This window comes from Lissotriton vulgaris, chromosome 1_2 (genome assembly GCF_964263255.1).
Source record: "Lissotriton vulgaris chromosome 1_2, aLisVul1.2, whole genome shotgun sequence".
NCBI classification, from domain to species: domain Eukaryota; kingdom Metazoa; phylum Chordata; class Amphibia; order Caudata; family Salamandridae; genus Lissotriton; species Lissotriton vulgaris.
This window is the reverse complement of record NC_141686.1, coordinates 83,295,730-83,316,206: the sequence shown is the minus strand read 5'-3', so window position 1 is coordinate 83,316,206 and position 20,477 is coordinate 83,295,730. Positions and strand designations below refer to the sequence as shown.

Here is a 20,477-nt window from a genome sequence, read left to right as displayed (position 1 = left end):
AGACCTGCTCTTACCCTGTCTTTTGTTTTAGGACACAAACCGCATATCACTTTGAGCTCCTCCCATTCAAACTTTGTATGTTCTATGGGTCCTGCATTGTCAGTAACTTAGTTACTGATGGGTTCTCATAGCTCACCTCTGAATGCCACATCTGGTAAAAAGACTGTCTGTATCCTTCAGGCTAAAATGCATGTGATGGGATTCTTCTGGGAGATATGTAACGGAGGGTTATGGTCAGACCATATCTAGTATTCAGCTCCATTGAAATGCTGCACATTCATTGTTACCATTTGCCACTGTGACAGTTTATATGACTATTGTTTGTTGATTGTTTAATATTCGCACCTTTCATTGACTGTATGATGTACTACCACCTTGGTGGGAGAGGTTATCACAAATTATGCTGTCTTCATATGTAGAGAAAAAAAGAAAGAATATCCCAGGTCCCAGAAGTGAACTCAAAAGGGGCCAGTTATTGGAGAGCTGCAGCACGCCATGTCATATTATACAGTCAGCTGTCACCAGAATAACCATCATCAGTGACTGATGCTCCAGTTCCTCATCCTCTAATGCTGGGTGTATGGTGGAGACGTACATTTCTGATGTTAATGTGCTTTGTTCTTCAGATCACCATGTCGTGGCCTTTGCCACGGCATCAGTCTTCCCAGCCTGTATTTTCATTTTTGACAATTCTGAATCTTTACTAAATGTCCTTATTGATCTTCTGTCTCGTATGTGCCATGATGAATTCAGTTCATGAAAGCTGTTGATGGTTGCCCAATTATCTGCCCATTCTCAGGCTCCTTTGGGATTGGCGAAAAAGTGAAAGTTGTCCCCAGCGATGATTTTTAGTATGGCAGGTGAAAAAAGTATATATTTAATGTTGGTATCTGCGAGTCTTCTTATTATTGCCGGAAATGAACTGCTAAGCCTGGAAAGATTAACACCTTACAGCTGCTGACTTGGAAATGTCCCTGTTTTCTGGTTAGGTGACCTACATGGTCTCAGTCCTTATGATTTAATGATCAACAAACCACTGTCCTGGCACATGATCCTGGTAGAGGAGAAACCAACAGGACTCTAGGTGCTCGCTCCATGGTGAAGAACTTACACAAGCCATGAGGTGCTACCAGCTTGCTGAATCAGTCCACCAGATATGGTTTATTGCTCGCTCCTTTAATGTTTTACAATAGGCTCATAATGCATACATTGTTCCTCCTAGAGTGGCAGTTCATTTATGTCGCTTATATTACAGGAAGTAGACAGATTCCTGGAGAACTACCAATTCCTTCTGTCTTTTCTGAACCGATAGACTCATCGATGCAAGTTTGAATTTGGTATCTACCATCCTGCCTGGCCATTTTTGTTTGTAAGCCCCGAGTAGGGAGTGATACAGAACTACAGTTTCAATTTGGTTTCCTAGAGTATTATGGGTGTCATTAAAGGCTGTTAGTACATGGTTCAGCTTGGCTGCCTACAAGCTCCTTGACATATTTTGTGTAGCCCATCAGATCAGTGATCTGTCAATTCACAACCTATCTCAATCCTTGCCCTCTGTTCATGAATGAGTTGTGATCATCCAACCCTGCATTCAGTCCTCGAGTTTAAATACCTCCGGGTTAAGCAGGGATGGGTGAGGGAGGTAGACCGCATGCAAGGTGCACAAAAGAAAAGAAATGTCAGCACTGTGGCTAGGTCTTATTTTTGAATGTTGAAGTAACACTACGATATATATATCTTGGGTTCAACTCCTTTGTATATTTTGGTAGATCAACAACATCCAGCCCACCTCCCACTCATGCTCAGTCTATCTAAAACTGATGGTTTCAAAGTGGTGCCATGCTATTATAGACTCCTCCCTTTAGCAGTGCAGTAAGCCGCACAGTCTTTCTGCCACCATTGCGGATAACAGCGGCCTTCTCATCTCTTTTCTTTTTTGTCAAAAGTATTTTTATTGATCATTTAGTAAAAAACCAATAGGTTTTCAGTTGAAAGAGCGCATTCTGAAGAAGGCTCGGGAGGCTACGTCTATCCTGTTTCGTGGACACCATCCGCAGTTGTACCAGGATTTTGCGGCTTCCACTCTGCGGAAACGGCATGAGTTCCGACCTGTGACTACCTTTTTGCGGGAGCGCAACATTGCTTATTCCTGGGGCCACCCGTTTCGCATCATATTTCGGTGGAATAGGCTTGAACAGATCAGGTCCCTTCAAGTGGCAATGGATCTACTGGGAATCGACGGACCGGATACTTCACCTGGCGATAGGAGTCCTTCTGCAAGGGGCCGGCAACGGTCCCCCTCCTGGCACAGAGTGGGCGGGGAGGGGGAGAGGAGGGTGCCTGACAGGACCACCAGCATGCAAGAACGGGACGACGCGGTGGCCTCGGTTGCCACCGTCACGCTGTCTGCCTCTCAGCTTGGTTCCGGGGCGGCGTGATTTCTGAAGAATGATCTGACTGGCGTCGGAGGGGCGCACCCATGCAGGTATCGTGGGTTCGTATGTACTTTGTGAGAAGACGCCCAGGTACGAGATCTGTGGGGGACATCGGCTGATGTCTCCTCTCCATCCTGTGGAGGACTCTTTTGGACTTTCGATGGTTTGTGAGGGGGTTTCCTAGGGGAGGGCCTTGGGGGGACAGTTTGGGGTGTTGGGGTTGGGGGTGTGGGGGGGTGTTGGTGGTGACGCGGATGTGTTGTGGAATGTGCCACGTGACGGTGAATGGGAGGATGAGGTGCGCTGTTGGTGCGGGAAATGCGGGGCGATTTGGCATTGGGCTCAGGGAGGGGACTGCGGGGAGGAGGGCTGGCGGGAGCTTGATTTTTGGGTGGTTTGTGATCAGGGGACCTTCTGGCAAGGGAGGAGGGCCTGCCATGGGATCTATCGAGGGTTCTTGTTTTTTATCATAAGATGCCTGTTAGCTTAGGGACGTGGAATATTAAGGGACTGAATTCTCCGCAGAAAAGGCAAAAGGTATGGAAATATATAACTGACCACCAATTGGATGTAGTGGGTCTTCAAGAGACCCATCTGGCACGCAAAGATGAGCTGCGCCTTAAGCATAAGACGTATCCCCTAATATACAGATCCTCTGCATCCACGAAGCATAGGGGGGTGGCTCTCCTTTTTCGTGCTGCGCTGCATTTTCAGCCTGTTGCGGTGCGCGCGGACAGGGAGGGCCGCTGGTTGATGGTGAAGGGGCTGGTTCAGGGGAGGTTGTGTACTTTTGTTGTGACGTATCTTCCCAATACGGGTCAGAATAAGTTTTTGCATAGCTTACTGCACAAGGTGGGTGATTTTGTTGAAGGGCACTTGTTCCTCATGGGGGACTTTAATCTGGTATGGGACGGGGCGTTGGACTGCTCTGGCACTCGCAGAGCAGAGACTGGTGTATTCTCTGCATTGTCACAGCAAAAGGTTGCGGAGCTGGGGTTGGTTGACGGGTGGCGTTTTGTTCATCCGACGTCAAGAGATTACACGTTTTTTTCTCATGTGCACCACTCCTACTCACGATTGGATCATATATTTCTTAGCCAGGCTCTTAGGGGAGATGTCCTTGACTCTACCATTTTGCCACTCTCAGTTTCGGATCACAGCCTGATGGTGCTCACCTTGCGCTGGTCGTCGACCAGCACCGGGCAGCGGAAGTGGTACTTCCCGGCATCGGTACTACGGGACGATGCTTCTGATAAGGCGCTACGGTTGGCCATTAGGGAGTTCTTTGCCTTCAATCCGGCGTCCGATACCTCAGTCTCCAACACATGGGATGCCTTTAAGGCGTCCATCAGGGGCACTTGCTTGGGCCTCAATGCACAACTCAATAGGTTGCGACGCAAGGAGCGGGAGGAACTGGAGGCTGAGCTGGCCCCCCTCGAGCAGGCGCATAAACTCAACCCCACGAGGGTGACCCTCCGGCCCCTGACGGCGGTACGAGGGAAACTGAGAGCGCATTATAATAACAGGGCGGAGTTCACCTTACTGAGGTTGGGCCGACAGTCCTACTCTTGTGGAAACAAGGTGGGACGGCATTTGGCCCGTCAGCTTCGTGATAGGCGGGAACGCGAGTACATTGGGGGGATCCGCGACGGTGCAGGACTGTTGCAGCATAGGGACGAAACGAAGGCGGACATCTTCGGCCGCTTTTACTCGGACCTATACAAGGGGGATGGGCTGGATTCGGCCGCTCAGAAGGAGTATCTGGGGCGCCTGCCCCTTCCACGGGTGTCCAAGGAATGGAATGAGCTCTTAGGGGCCCCGATAGCCAGGGAAGAGGTACTAGATGCCATCACGAACTTGAAGCTTCACAAGGCTCCTGGCCCGGACGGCTACACCGCCGTATTCTATAAATCTTACGCCTCCGAACTGTGCGATTTCTTGGTCACCCTTTTTAATGACATGGCCACCTCCGGTTCTTCTACTGGCTCCATGGCAGAGGCGATGATTACAGTGTTGCCGAAGCCGGGGAAGGATCCCGCACAATGCGCCTCCTTTCGTCCGATAGCGCTTCTTAATATAGACGCCAAACTATACTCGGCGATCCTGGCGCGTAGGCTACAAGACCTTATGCCGGCGCTAATCCACCCGGACCAATCTGGCTTCATCAAGGGGCGCCAGACACATGATAACACGCGTCGGGTGGTGCATCTAATAGAAAAGGCGGACAGATTCCGTATACCGGCGGTACTAGTGGGTCTGGACGCCGAGAAGGCCTTCGACCGGGTGGATTGGGGCTTCTTGTTCAATACCATGACTGCCTTCAGTTTTTCGGAATCATTCATCACTATGGTTAAGGCTAATTTCTGCTGTCCCCGGTCTCGGGTCGCGGTGAATGGTCATGTATCAGCGTTCTTTGATCACACTCGAGGCACTAGACAGGGTTGTCCTCTGTCCCCCCTATTGTTTGCGCTGAGCATCGAGCCGCTTGCAGTGGTGGTACGGGAGCATGAGGGGATCCGAGGCTTGCCATTCGCGGGGGAACAGCATAAGATTTCGCTCTTTGCGGACGATGTCCTGTTCTCCGTTACGGACCCGGAACGCTCGTTGCGTTGCATTAGGGAGGTCTTGTTGGAATTTGAGGAGGTGGCAGGCTTCAAGGTCAACTACGGCAAGTCGTACATCCTGAATCTTACCCTCTCGCAGGTCGAAATGGATAGGGTACGACCGCTGACCCCGTTGGCCTGGGCCACAGATTCGATCGTCTACCTGGGAGTCCATCTGACCCCGACCGTGGGCGGGCTGTTCCAGGCCAACTTTCCATCTTTGTTGGCTAAATCCCGAGCGGAACTGGACAGGTGGAAACCAAAATTTTTGTCATGGCTGGGCGGAATCCATGCCGTGAAGATGGTTTTCCTCCCTAAATTCTTGTATTTATTCCAGGCATTGCCTATCCCCATTGATGGCGACTTTTTTAGGCAGCTTAAAACTCATATACTGCGCTTCGTATGGCAGGGGGGTCAAGCACGACTTTCCTATGGGGTTCTACGCCGACCGAGATCCGGGGGTGGAGTTGGGCTCCCTGATCTGCAGTTATATTACAAAGGGGCTCAGCTAAGAGTGTTGGTGGAGTGGTCGCAACAAACCTCCGAGAAACATTGGCTCCATATGGACCGATGCGTGGCTGGCAGGTCGATATGGGACTTAGCTTGGAAACCAAAGAAGGACCGCCCCCTCAACGCGTACATAAGCACTCCTACGAGCACGGTGTTGAAGGTGTGGGACTCACTAGCTGGGGACGACCGTTGGACTACGTTCCCTTCACCGTTTACACCCTTGCACTTCAACCCGGCCTTCCCACCGGCGCTTCTAGAGGGGCCGTTTGAGGTGTGGAGGAAGGGGGGTTGTCGAGCATTGACCCATCTGTTCCATGGTCTGGACACCCTCACTTTCGCTAACTGTATGAGAGATTATGGGGTCCCTCGGACTGAACAATACCGGCATGTTCAATTGCTTCACTGGGCTACGTCTCCCGGAGTGTTGGAGGCGGCTACGAGACCGCCGACGCCGTTTGAAGCCTTTATATTACGGACGTCCGTCATGAAGTGAACCATTTCCTTCCTGTATCAATTATTACTTCAATCGACGATAGCTCCTCGACCTCGTTATATGGGGCAATGGGAGGACATGCTGGGGAGAGACATCACGGATGTGGAATGGTCGGCGCTCTGGCGTGACCTGACACACTTTAACCATTCCTTGCATTTGAGGGAGGCCCACCTCAAGACGGTCATGCAATGGTACATGTGCCCGACTAGGCTCCACCGCATTTTTCCGGCGACCTCCGATAAGTGCTGGAGGGGATGCGGACTACTGGGTGACTTTCGCCACATCTGGTGGGACTGCCCGGTGATCCGACCGTACTGGGAGGAAATCCTCTCCCATATCAAGGACATATTGGCTTACCCTATTGACGACTCCATGGCCTGTGTCCTGCTAGGACTGCGGGATCCTGGCCTTGCCTACCAGACCAGGGCAGATAAAAAGATCTTGTGGCTGTGCCTCGGAGCGGCGAAGCTCACGCTGGCTGCGGCCTGGAAAAAGAAGGAGGCACCGGCGATCTCGCTGTGGCATGCGCGACTCTGGAGGCTGCTCAGTTTGGAGAGAGTGGCGGACATCTTCCTTGGCCAATTCAAGAATTTCAGATTTCAGTGGGGCCCCCTGGTTGACTTCCTTTCTAAAGGGTTACCTTCAGCAGTGTGTCCAGCCTCATTGAGGTCGCTGCACCTCTTCCAGGTGTAATGTGGTTGTGGAATGTGTGTATGTATGACTGGCGTCACCACCATGGGGGAGGGAGGGGGAGGGGTGGGGGGAGTTTTCTGTTTTTGGTCTTTTGGGCTGTGGAGGTTCTGCTACCTGGATGTTTGACCCGCTTACATGGAAAATACAGGACTGGGGTCTGGCATAATGCGGTACTGGCTCTCCTAGCTGCCCTGGTCTACTGACAGGCATGTCGACCGCTATGTGCAGTGGTTCTAATAGCTGTGCTGTTCCGCTTCTGGTCTGGATATGCCTATGCTATGTATTGGAGCTTTGCTGTTATGTGATTACTGCTTTTGAATCACTCTTGCGTACTGTGCGGCTCCTCCGCAGCCCTTTGTTCATTCCTTTCTGCAAATCAAAATAAAAATTTTACTAAAAAAAAAAAAAAACAATAGGAATAAACCTGCGACAATCCCGCACTTCAACCCACGCAGGGGGTAGCCAGAACAATCGCCCAAGGGTGACACGACAGAATGGGGACGGGAATCGTGTTCAAGTCTCTTCACTTGGCCTTGTGTCCAAGGTAGTGCCACTTAACTAGCATACAGGCCAGCATTCGGTAAGCCATTAAGAAAGAACGTTGAAAAGTCCCAGTTGCACAGAAACATAACAATGCGGGCTATCGGTTAATCCCCCCAGGAGGTTGGGCACAAGCAGCTGTCAGTATTGCAAAGAAACCCTGCTGTGGGCACGTGGCTTGGCACGCCATATTGTAATGTAGCATTTAGGCGGGATGTCCTAACAAACAGAGAAACAAACTAAATCACCCCCTCCCAACCCCACCCTCCCCCTCCCCAGTGGTGGTAGCAATAAGCGCAGTAAGCGCAGACAAGGAACCAGCTGTATAGCGACAGGGATTCAGACCTGAAACAGGTGGAGATTGCGTGTGCTAGGCGGACAGACCGCAGATGGTAGGCCCTTAGAGAGGAATGCTACCAGCGGGCCCCAGCGAAATTCTAAATTTTTAAAATCATCTAAAAAGATTTCTGCCATTCTTTCCATACTAAGCAACCTCCGAAAACGAGTGCCAGGGAGAGATGGCCGGAGCCTCTTTCTTCTTCCACGCTGCCGCCAGAGTAATTTTGGCTGCACCAATGCTGAGCCACAAGATCCTCTTGTCCGCCCTGGTCTGGTGTTCGAGATCAGGATCACGGAGGCCCAGCAGGGTGGAGGCCATCGAGGTAGGGATAGAGTATCCCAGCATATCCTTAATTTGGGCTAGAACTTCCTCCCAGAATGGCCGGATAATGGGACAATCCCACCAAATGTGCTGTAAGTCCCCTAAGAACCCACATCCCCTTCAACACCTATCGGAGGTACCCTGGAAAATCAACTTTAGCTTGGCAGGGTGTCGGTACCAATCCATCATGGTTTTCATATGTGCCTCCCTAAGCTCCACTGAGTGATTAATAATTGGCAATATCAGAACATAGGTGAGTTCACTCGGCGTCAGATGTTTTGTTGGAGGATATTTTCCCACATATGCATATACCGGGGCCTAGGGGAAACTGCATGGTGAGGAGGAACCCATAGAAGAAAGTAATTGCCCCTTTCATGGATGCAGCCATGGTCAGGAAGGCGTGAGGGGTCGATTCGTGGCCTCCAGCACCTGGGGGAGAGCGTCCAGTGTAGTAGTTGCTCGTGATGGTATCGCTCGTTCTCCAGCACCCCGTAGTCCCTCCTGCAGTTCTCAAAGGTGAGCGGGTCATAACTGTGAAATAGGTGTGTGAGTGCTAGACAACCTCCATCTTTCCAAGCTCTGAAGGGGCCCTCGAGTGATGCCGGAGGGAAGGCGGGATTGAAATGTATGAGCGTGAAGGGAGAGGGGAAGGTGGTCCATCTATTGTCTTTAGAAACAGAGCCCCAGATCTTCAAGGTGGTGCTAGTGGGGGTGCTAAGGTATGCATTCTTAGGGCTATCACATTTGGGCCGCCACACCAGGTCCCAAATCGTCCTGCCAGCCACGCTCCTATCCACATGTAGCCAGTGACCTCACCCACCGAAAGAATTATCCGTCGAGGTCTATAGGAAGGGCCTGGAACAGATATTAGAGCTTGGGGAGGAGGGTCATTTTAATTGCGTGAATCCTCCCAAGCCAGGAGATGAACATGGGTTTCAATCGGGCCAGATCGGACTGGATCCGAGCAAGAAGCGGAGGGAAGTTAGCGGAGTACAGTTTTCCCAACGTGGTGGTCAGGTGGATACCCAAATATTGAATGGAGGAATCCGTCCACGGCAAGGGAGTGAGCGATTTAAGGTGGGGAAGCTCAGACTGGTGGATCGTAAGGTTGAGGACATAAGATTTGTCGTAGTTAACCTTGAACACCGCCACTGCTTCATAGCGCGCCAGTGCCGCCTGCATATGTGGAAGAGAGTGGCCCGGATCCGAGAGGGAGAGGAGGATGTCATCTGCAAAGAGAGTGATCTTGTGGGACTCCCCAGTGAAGGGTAGTCCACGGATGTCAGGGTCGGCTCTCACCGCTATTGCTAGAGGTTCAATGCTAAGGGCGAATAGCAGCAGCGACAGGGGACATCCCTGCCTCGTGCCCCTGGAATGTTCAAGGGGAAGAACTGACCATTCACTGCCACTCGTGATCGGGGGGAGAGGTAGTTCGCTCGTATCATTGTTATGAATTTCTGAGGAGAAGCCGAAGGCGGCCAGGGTACGGAACAGGAACCCCCCAGTCCACCCTGTCGAAACGCCTTCTCGGCATCCAGGCCCACCAGAACCGCTGGAATTTTAAACTTATTGGCTTGCTCAATGAGGTGTATCACTCGCCGTGTATTATCATGGGTCTGGCGCCCTTTGATAAACCCTGACTGATCCGGATCTATGAGGGCCGGCATAAGATCGTTGAGCCGTTGGGCGATGATGGGAGTAGAGCTTCGCATCCAGATTCAGGAGGGCAATCGGCCTGTAGGAGGTGCATTTACAAGGGTCTTTACCGGGTTTGGGGATGACGGAAATGAGTGCTTCTGCCATTGTGCAGGAGGTTTCACCCTCCTCTGCCATGCGGTAAAATAGTTGGACCAGGTGTGGGCACAGTTCAGAAGCAAAAGTTTTATACAAGATGGCCATATACCCATCCACCCCCGGAGCCTTGTGGGGTTTTAAGGCTTTAATGGCAGCCAGCACATTCTCCCTAGAGAAGGGGGCAGATAGTGCCTCATTCCATTCCGCCGAGACCTGAGGCAGTGTCAGTCCTTGCAGATATTTGGCTTGGGCGGTAGCCTCCAGGTGATCCCCTATATAGAGGGTCTTGTAATAGGCCCCAAAGAGCTCTGCCTTCGTCCCATCTTGATGAGTCACGTCGCCCTGTGCATCTTGAATTCCCTCTATGTACTCTCGTTCCCGTTTGTCCCGTAGCTGCCGGGCAAGTTGTCTCCCCACCTTATTGCCCTGGGAGTAAGAGTGTCGCCGCAGTTTCAGCAGGGTATATTCGGCCCTGTTGTTATAGTGGGCTAGGAGTTTACCCCTGATGGCCGTTAGTTGCCTGAGTCCCAACCTGGAGGGATTCTCCTTATGTGCCTTTTCTAAGGAGGAGAGCTCCTCCTCTAGTTGCTCCCGCTACCGACTGCGCTGCAGATTAAGAGCGGCATTCAGTGCTATGCAGTGTCCACGAAGGTACGCCTTGAAGGTATCCCATGTGGTGAAGAATGAGGTGTCCCCTGGATCATTGAGGGTTAAGAACTCGTTAATAAGTCCTCGTAATGAGGTGCATGAGGGTTTGTCCCGAACCAGGGAGGCTGGGAAGTACCACTTGGAGTGATCTTTACTCTTCACACCCCACTGGACCCCCACTGCAAGCAGGCTGTGGTCAGAAACAGATAGTGGGAAAGTCTTGGCCTCCCATAGATCCCCACGTAGTGACTGGCTCAGGAAGAAGTGGTCAATCCTGGAATAGGAGGGGTGGTCATGGGAGAAGAAGGTGAAATCTCTGGACTGGGGGTATAGGAAGCGCCAAGCATCAAAAAAGCCCAAGTCAGAAATCTGTTGCGGAGTATCGAGGGAAAACGTGCCCGTGACTGACCTCTGGGAGTGTGTGCTATCTAGGTCTTTCTGCCATACCATATTAAATTACCCCATAGCAATCAGCGGCCCATCTACAAAATCAACAACGGCCTTCAGCAGTGTATGTAGAAAGGCATTTTGACCTGTGTTAGGTGCATACAGTACAAGAAACGTGCTGAGTCTACCCCTCAAGAGGCCCTTAACCATGATGCAGCGACCCTCCCTATCACTCTGTACACCCATAGGTTGGAATTGTAGGGTCGAGCGAAACATAAAGGCCACCCCCCTCTGCTTCGTGGCGGCGGAGGATCTATAGATTGATGGGAACATTTTGTGCTTAAGGCGGGAGTCCTCCGTTTTAGCCAGGTGGGTCTCCAGAAGGCCCACTAAATCCATATGATGATCAATGATATACTTACAGGTCTTTTAGCGCTTATGGGGAGAATTTAGCCCTTTAACATTCCATGTTCCTAGGGTTAAGGGCAGCATTGGAAGTTCCTACGATATAGCTCCGCAAAGGCCGTTAGCCCCAGCTCACCATGGTGAACGGCCCAATAAACGAGCCCCCCCCCAGCTCCCCTCCAGAGCCCGAGCGCATCATGCAACCACCCTCCCACATTAAGTCCGACCTGCCTCGCAGGACCTCCCCACCTCGAGCTCCCCTGCCCGCCTCGGTCGACCCACCCCGCCGGCAAGTTCCACGGAATCCGATCTATAGGCCTACCCCCGCTACCACCACTGCCCCCCCAACCCATCCCGCCCACCCCCCAACACCCCTAGAGAAAAAACACAGTACATAGAACAAAAGAGGAAAAGTCATAAGGACAGGGGATATGGCACCAGTCACTGTTCTTCCAGGTCGTGTTGTCGGGCACCCTCACGACCATGGAGAGAAAGCACGAGTGTTACCTCAGAGTGGTGGCCCCCTTCGGCGCCTGCAGGTGGCCCCCTTCGGCGCCTGCAGATGGCCCTCTCGGTTTCTGGAGGCCGCCTCACCGTGGTCCGCTGCTGCGTCAGTGACTTGGGCCACAGAAGCGACTGCCGCACCCCGCTCTTGCATCCTTGCTGACAGGTCCGGCTCCCCCCGTCTGCATTGGCTTGCCCACTCTCTGCCACTCTGCTGAGCGCCGTCGTCTGCCAGTTGGGCCACTGTTCCTGGAAGCCGGGTCCTGGCGTTCCAAGAACAGAAGATCCATCGTCACCTCCAAAGAACGCACCTGGACCAACTTATTCTGCCAACGGAAGATGAGACGAAAGGGGTGCCCCCAAGAATAGGGCACTTTTTGTTCCTGGAGATATGTGGTCACAGGCTTCAAGTACCCGCGCTTTTGTAGTGTGGAAGCCGCTAAATCCTGGTACAGCAGGGGGCGATGGTCTCGGAATTGGAGGGGAGCCAGATCGCGTGCTTTCCTAAGGCTCCGTTCCTTCAGCTGGAAGGATAAGTTACTTACCTGTAATCCTAGTTCTCTTCCAGGGGTATCCTCATCAAAGTCATAAGCACTGAATATTCCCGCCCATGTGCGGGACCCCGGAAACAATATAAAAATATATATGTAAAAAACACATATCTCGCTCCACATATATGTATGTACATATATTATTTTTCTCACACCAATGCAGCCCCATAATGTAGGCTAAAACAATGTAAACACATATACATGCACTGCAATTATTTAGGAAACAAAAGGAAAGAAAACACATTAGGTCAAATAACCTTTGAACTTTGTGTTTTAATGAGTAGAACACTCATAAATCCTGAAAATTGCTTGTAAATAGACATTGTTAGCCCTCAGGCTGCATTGTAAAAACAATAGCATAAAAAATAAAACAATTTTCAACAAAAACTGGCACCGTGCCTTTAAGGCAGCCACGACCCCAGGCTTCCCATCATGCCTCAGGGGTGATAGTTAGGTCAGTTGTTATTTGCATAACCCTGAAGACAGGGCTCAACCACAAGATTGAAATAGTACCAAATCTCATTTACCTGGGGAGGCGGGTGGGTTGCTTATGACTTTGATGAGGATACCCCTGGATGAGAACTAGGATTACAGGTAAGTAACTTATCCTTCTCTTCCAGGGGATCCTCATCAATAGTCATAAGCACTGAATAGAATAGCAAGCCCACCAACCACCTGCAGGTAAATGAGAAGTACATGACCCAACCAAATCATAACAGCCAAATACTCAGCTGTTAAACAGATTCCTCAGGGAGGCCTGGCCCACCTGGGTATCTGCTCTAGTGTCAGAATCTAGACAGTAATGTATGGTAAATGTATGGACAGACCTCCAGGTTGCGGCTTTACAAATCTCAGACATTGGCACATCATGCAGGTAAGCCGCCGTGGCCGCTCTACCTCTAGTGGAATGCGCTTTAGGAGTACCCCCCAGAGGTTTCTGCGCCAATTGGTAAGCAAGCTTGATACACGAAACGATCCACCTGGAAATGGAACGTTTCGACTCTGCATGACCAGTTCTGATCGATCCGTAGTTAACAAACAATTGATCAGAATGTCGAATAGACTTGGACCTGTCCAGATAAAACTTTAAAACCCTTTTCAGGTCCAAAGAGTGTAACGCCCTCTCAGCTGGAGTAGAGGGATTAGGAAAGAAAGTGGGTAAAGAGATAGACTGATTGACATGAAAATCTGATACCACTTTCGGCAGGAAAGAAGGGTGCGTTCTGAGCACCACTCTGTTTAAATGAAACACTGTATACGGTTCTTTAGTACAGAGGGCCTGAATTTCGCTCACCCTACGGGCTGACGTAATTGCTACCAAAAAAGCCGCTTTCCAGGAAATATCCTGTAAAGTAGCTTTATGAATAGGCTCAAAAGGTGGGCCCATCAATTTTGATAGTACTAGGTTCAGCTCCCAGGGCGGAGAAGGAGGCCGTACAGGAGGGTACACCTTTTTCAGACCTTGCAGGAAATCTTTTACTGCTGGAAGCTGAAAAAAAGAAGTCTGTGAAGGTGATCGCCTATAAGCTGTTATAGCGGCTAAATGCACCTTAATGGAGTTAAACTTCAAACCTGCTTTAGTCAGGTACAACAAGTATGGAAGAACTGCTTCTTCCGGACTCCTCACCGGATTGTGACCATTCTGCATGCACCACATATAGAACCTCTTCCACTTGCATGCATAAGAATGTATTGTGGAAGGACGTCGTGCTTCTCTCAGAATGGACATGCAGTCCTGTGGCAGCCCTAGATGGCCGTACTGAATGACCTCAGGAGCCATGCTGCCAAGTTCAGTGACGGAAGGTTGGTGAATCCTCCCGTTCATCTTCGATAACAGGTTCGGCCTGCATGGAAGCCTCTTGTGAGGAGACACTGACAGGTGAAGTAGGTCCGTGTACCATCATTGCCTCGGCCACTCGGGGGCAATCAGGATCATTGTTGTGCACGACTGGTTCAGCTTGCTCACCACCTTCGGGATCAGCGGAAGGGGTGGAAAGGCGTACACAAATTGCCCTGACCAGTCGATTAAAAGAACATTCCCTCTTGTTCCTGGTCGATAGAACCTGGAGGCGAAGCTTGGGCATTTGCTGTTTACGTCGTCCGCGAAGAGATCTATGGAAGGACGACCCCATGACTGGAAAATGTCTTCTAGCACTTCGTCGTTGAGAACCCAGTCTTCTTTGTCTTCGAAGTGCCGACTTAGTGCGTCCGCCCTCACGTTCTGCTCTCCTGGGAGGTGGACTGCTTGAACAGACAACTTGCGAGCCAGAAGCCAATGCCAGATGCGCTGAGCTTCCAGAGACAGAGTCCTTGAGCGGATTCCTCTCTGCTTGTTCAAATAGTACATCGTGGTGGTGTTGTCCGTCTGTACTAGAACCATTTCCTCCTGAAGCGAGGGAAAGAACGCTTTGAGAGCCAGGTGGACCGCTCTCAATTCCAGCAAATTGATGTGATAAGTGCTTTCTTTGGAAGACCACAGACCCTGCACTTGTAGAGGACCCATGTGCGCCCCCCAGCCTTGCAACGATGCGTCCGTGATGATCGTTTGAGTAGGAGGAGGTTGATGGAAGAGAACTCCCACCTGCATGTTCTGTCTCTTCGTCCACCACTGGAGGGAAGATTGAGCTACCTCCGACAAAATGATCTGATCGTCCCATCGATCTGAGTGCTGGTCCCATTTGTCCTCCAGATCCTGCTGAAGAGGACGCATCCGAAGTCTGGAGTTCGGTACTAGGAAGATGCAGGAAGCCATCGACCCTAAGAGTGAGGCTATCTTCCGCACTTTCTGAGAACTGTGGCGAAGAACTTGCTGGCACTTGAGCGCTATCGAAAACTGTCTCTCCTCCGAAGGAAACACTTTTCCTATTTCGGAGTCTAGCAGAGCTCCTAGGAAGTGGATCTTCTGAGTGGGTTGAGAGACAGACTTGCTGTAGTTGACATGCAGACCTAGACGCTGACAAAGTTCTATGCATGTCTGGAATGGATTCCTTACATTGCCTGTAGGTGGACCTTTCAACAGCCAATCGTCTAAGTATGGGTATACGAAGACTCCCCTGCGGTGTAGAGCTGTCGCCACCACTGCGACACACTTCGTGAACACCCTGGGAGCAGACTTCAACCCAAACGGAAGGACTTAGAACTGGTAGTGGGAGGTCCCGACCCGGAATCGAAGGAATCTTCTGTGATCTGGCCGTATTGGTATTTGAAAATACGCATCTTGGAGGTCCATCGAACACATCCAATCCCCCTTCCTGAGATGTGGATATATTTGGTGAAAAGCCAACATGCGAAACTTTTCTTTTCGGACATGCAGATTGAGTGTTCTCAAGTCCAGAATGGGCCTGTATTCTCCTTTTGGCCCTTTTTTCTGACCAGAAAATACCTTGAGTACACTCCTTTCCCCCTCTGGGCCACTGGAACTCTCTCGATGGCTTCTTTTTCGAGGAGTGTCGCTACTTCTTTGTTTAACCTTTGTAGCTGGTGGCTTGACGTTGACATCGGAGGAACGGGTGGAGGTAGACGATGGAAACGAAGACAGTACCCATTCTGCAGCGTAGACAACACCCATTGATCTTTTGTTATGGCCTGCCACTCTGTCCTGTGATGCGCAATGCTTCCCCCCACTGGAGTGGGCAACGGCGCTGGGGGAAGTGAAGACTCATTGCTTCTGCTGAGATTTATTGAAGTTGTTGCCTTGGCGCTGATTTCCATTTCCTTTGGAATTGCCCTAGCCTTTGTATTGTGACTTTTGTTGGCCTTGCTGGTTCTGGCCTTTCTGCCAGTGAGGGGTTTAAACCCTCTGCTTCGAAGAGCCCTTGTTGTTCGAACGGAACTTCTTCCGGAATTTCTTTTTCTTTTCAAGCCCCACGGCTTTGAGGGTGTCTAACTCGGTCTTCATCCGTTGCATCTCCTCATCAGCACTCGCTCCAAAAAGAGACGTGCCTGAAAAAGGAAGGTTTAGGATTCTGGCTTGAGCCTCTGGTTTCAATGCTGTGAGGCGTAACCATGAGGATCTCCTCGCTGTGATTCCATGCACATAGCCATGCGCAGCCAGCGTTGCCCCATCTGCCGCCGCTCCTATAATCTGATTGGAGACTTGACCGCCCTCCATCAGAACCTCTTCAAAGTCCTTTCTATCTTCCTGAGGAAGTTTTGAAGAAAACCTCTGAAGTGAGTCCCACAGAGCTCTATCATACCTGCCGAGCAGCGCTTCCGCATTGGAGACTTTGAGGAAAGAAGCTGAGGTGTTACAAACTCTTCTCCCCCATGAGTCTTGCACCTTGCTGTCCTTATCCGGCGGTATCGTGGATGAGGAACCTACCGCATTGGTTTTTCTAGCCGCCGCAATGATTACTGAATCTGGCGGGGGATCAGATTTGAGGAACAGAGGATCCTCATCCGGAGGACGATATTTCTTGAGAATCCTCGCTGGAACGGACTTCACCGTTGCCGGAGTGAGGAAGACTTCATTCACTGGTTCCATTATACCCGGGACCAACGGCAACAAAGGTTTGGGTGCCGTTATGTGTTGAAGGGTTTCAAATATGACCGTCGTCTTGATCTGAGGAGTTGTCATAGGAACTCCCAGCTTCAGGGCTCCCCTGCCTAAGATGTCTTGGAACGAGAAAATATCTTCATAAGCAACCCACCCGCCTCCCCAGGTAAATGAGATTTGGTACTATTTCAATCTTGTGGTTGAGCCCTGTCTTCAGGGTTATGCAAAGAACAACTGACCTAACTATCACCCCTGAGGCATGATGGGAAGCCTGGGGTCATGGCTGCCTTAAAGGCACGGTGCCAGTTTTTGTTGAAAACGGTTTCATTTTCTATGCTATTGTTTTTACAATGCAACCTGAGGGCTAACAATGTCTATTTACAAGCAATTTTCAGGATTTATGAGTGTTCTACTCATTAAAACACAAAGTTCAAAGGCTATTTGACCTAATGTGTTTTCTTTCCTTTTGTTTCCTAAATAATTGCAGTGCATGTATATGTGTTTAGATTGTTTTAGCCTCAGTTATGGGGCTGCATTGGTGTGAGAAAAATAAATATGTACATACATATATGTGGAGCGAGATATATGTGTTTTTTACATATATATTTTTATATTGTTTCCGGGGTCCCGCACATGGGCGGGAATATTCAGTGCTTATGACTATTGATGAGGATCCCCTGGAAGAGAAGTCATGAATACACACCAGGATGTCAGGGGGTGGCGCTTGGGGTCCTCGTGGCAGACCCACCAGGTGCACTCGGTCCATTCGTATGGGCTGGATGTCCTCCTCCTCAAGAATGTGTTTGAATAGCGCCTCGACGTACTCCCTCAGGTCCGCCCCCTCACCTTTCCAGGGAACTGAGCGAATGCGAATATTGTTGCGACGGGACCTATTTTCCAAGTCCTCTGTGTGGGACTGCAGGTCAAGGTTTTGCTCCGTCAGGCGGATCACGTCTTGCTACAGCTGGTGAATGTCCTCTGCTGTACCCACGTTGTGTTCTTCCAGCGTCGCGACCCGCTCCCCCACTCCGTCCACATCTCTCCTTACTTCACGCAGGTCAGAGGCCAATTGTGAGCGCAGCTCAGATATGTCCTCTTTAATGGCCGCAAAGAGTTCTATCATAAAGGCCTTGGTCGCGGGCTCTTCGTTTTCACCCTTTTTTGGGGATTTGTCTAGGATAGGCGAGGCGGATTGCGCCGCTCCTTTCGGGATCCCATCTTTCCCAGGGTTGTCCTTTTTCATCCTGTTGGACGCCATGGTTGCCGATGCGCTCCCCAAAGATCTTTCCAACTGCACGCACCCTCACCCAAGGTTAGAGGTTGAGCACAGGCACCCCGACGCAGGCCACACGGCGTCACAGCTGCTCGCCCACCAGCCACAGTTCCCTATGGCTTAATGTCCGCCCTCAGAGACTCGGGGGGCCTCTGGTTGCGTCGTCCTCACTGCGGGTCAACAATGGGGCGCAGAAGCTCAGCCCGCCGCTCCCAGTGGCTCCACTGCACTGCAACACTATTGTGCTGTTCAGGGCCCACAAGTCTGTGCTATCCTTCAGGGCAATAGGGCAAAAACGGCAAGGAGTCTGTAAATCAGAGCGCTCCCTCCAGCAATGGTCGCTCTTTGCACATGTGGGTTACGCACTCTCTCCCAGCAGGCCCGGTCATGCATAGGGGGGTGGACAATCACGGACCAGGCACTCACTGTGCTCCACTGCTCCCACTCCGCTAGGTCTTGCTGTGAGGTCACAAGAGGTCCCACTCCAGACACTCATGCCACTCTAGGCTTGGGGCTCCTCCACCTCCGCAGGCACTCTCATTGCCACCTGTCTTTCGTGGCAGCTCAGCTAACAGGGAACCACCAGAGGTGATTACGCTTAGGCCGCAGTTCAGGCCGCTACACCGATTAACGCGTGATTTCACTGCCCCTGGGCCTGCTCTGATCTAGCAGCGCTTCAGGGGCGGCCCAGACTGATAGCGGTCCCCACGTCCGCCTCCTGCGTGTGGTGCCGTCCGCCGCTCCTGCTGCCACCTTGCTCCGTCTTGTGGCCGAGGTCCGCTGTAATGCCCCCCGTTGGTCACCAGGTCCTCCCGGGTAATCAGCCGCCACAGGCCCAGAAGCCTCGGTCACAGGTGGGAGGTGCTGTCCAGCCGCCTCGTCACACCTCGGATCTCCTCATCCGAGCTCCGGTGCTGCGCCCTCCGCCACAGGCCCAGAAGCCCCGGCCTCAGGTGGGTGGCGCCGCCCAACTGCCGCGTCTCCCTTCGGCTCTCTCTGCTCAGAGCCAGTACAGCACTCACTCCCGCTGTACCGTCGGCACTGCTGCACTCGTTGTGGGGGCCCCAGGTACTGGTCAAGGGGCCTCCGCTGCAAGCTGCTGTCTCCGGACCGGGCCTCCTGATGTCGCGGCCCCGCTGGCGCCCGGGCCTCACCTCGACCTAGCTCCGATCACCGGGCTCGGCAGAATCAGGGCAGCGGCGAAAGAAAAGCACCACCGGACGCCTCCCTGCAGTAGCGGGCACCTAGGCGGAGCCGAATCACGGGCAAAGGTGGGTCTTAGAGGGTTGCTGGACAAAGCTAATGAAATCGGCGCCGGAGGGACTCAAAGACACGTCTCACTTCGTCGCCATCTTGCCACGCCCCATCTCTTTTCTTTTTACTAACAAAAGAAAAGTCCTGACACCACCGGCCTCGAGGTAGAGCAATACTCTGCCTCAAGGAGTCCACGCCAACATACAAGTCCTCACTCCAGGCTGCAGCATAAATCAAGCCAGCTGTGGAGGTTGGGCCTAGTACCACTTTCTTTTGCCAGCCAGGCTTCGGTGTGCCCGGTGCCACCTTCTCTCCTTCTGTGATGCGGAATTTGGAAACTAGCCAGGCCCAAATATCCGCCTCACCCCTCAGGAAGCTGCCCCGGTTCCTGGGTCAGGCTTGCATTATTTGGATTATCCTGTAGAACAAGCAAGTATCAACAGCCACTCAGTTATATTGCCATTTAGTCACATCTACAAGCTTCAATTTGCCAACAAGGGGCTGCTGTCAAGCTATAATTAGATGTGTGAAATGTTGAGTAGAATACAGGATTTTAACAACATTGTCGGGGTGTCACAGGAGATCTAGATAAACGCTAATGCTTGGGAGCGACACCCCCAACATATAGTCACAATCATGTATACAAATACTATTACATTATCGATGGTCTTTACTCATTCCTAAATTTAAATGCCATGGTTGTACCAGTAGAATTAAATGATGCAATAAAGTCTCTGAGAAGTGATGAAGTGAGTGGGGGTGGTCCTACCTCTTTCTCAGAAAGATCTGCTTGAAGGATGCTGACTTTCTCCTTCATTTCTTTCAGTTCTTTCTTGAAGGATTCAGATTCCTCTGATTTTTCTCGCTCATCCCTATCCCGCTGTTCTTTAAGGCGCTCAATTATACGCTCCTGTTAGAAAATGAACAGAAAAGATAGTTATTATCCAACTGTCTCTTCAGTATAATATTCTAAAATACCACTGACTAAATGCACTGATTCAAAAAGCAATCTAATAACTGAACGCCATTATAAATATACATTGTGTTAGGTTACATTAATCTGCACATGGTTACTATAACATCCATTATAGCCTTAAATTATGTATATACATATATATTTACATATATATTAATTCATATTTTTACAAAGCAATTTGAAATAAGTCACCGCACTCTTCAGATAACTACCGTGAGCAAGAACAGTAATCTGTTTGAAACGCGTAGGTGAGGA

At 51.0% G+C, this 20,477-nt stretch overlaps 1 protein-coding gene across 12 annotated transcripts in view; it reads right to left on the bottom strand.

The window, feature by feature from the left end:
• ERC1 (ELKS/RAB6-interacting/CAST family member 1) overlaps positions 1-20,477 on the bottom strand; it is a 2,439,553-nt gene that overhangs the window by 1,347,049 nt on the left and 1,072,027 nt on the right. For all 12 annotated transcript variants that reach the window (XM_086952855.1, XM_086952857.1, XM_086952853.1 and 9 more), the window contains one exon: positions 20,016-20,156. In XM_086952855.1, coding sequence (XP_086808981.1) covers positions 20,016-20,156 — 141 coding nt within the window. The remainder of the gene's footprint in view (positions 1-20,015; positions 20,157-20,477) is intronic.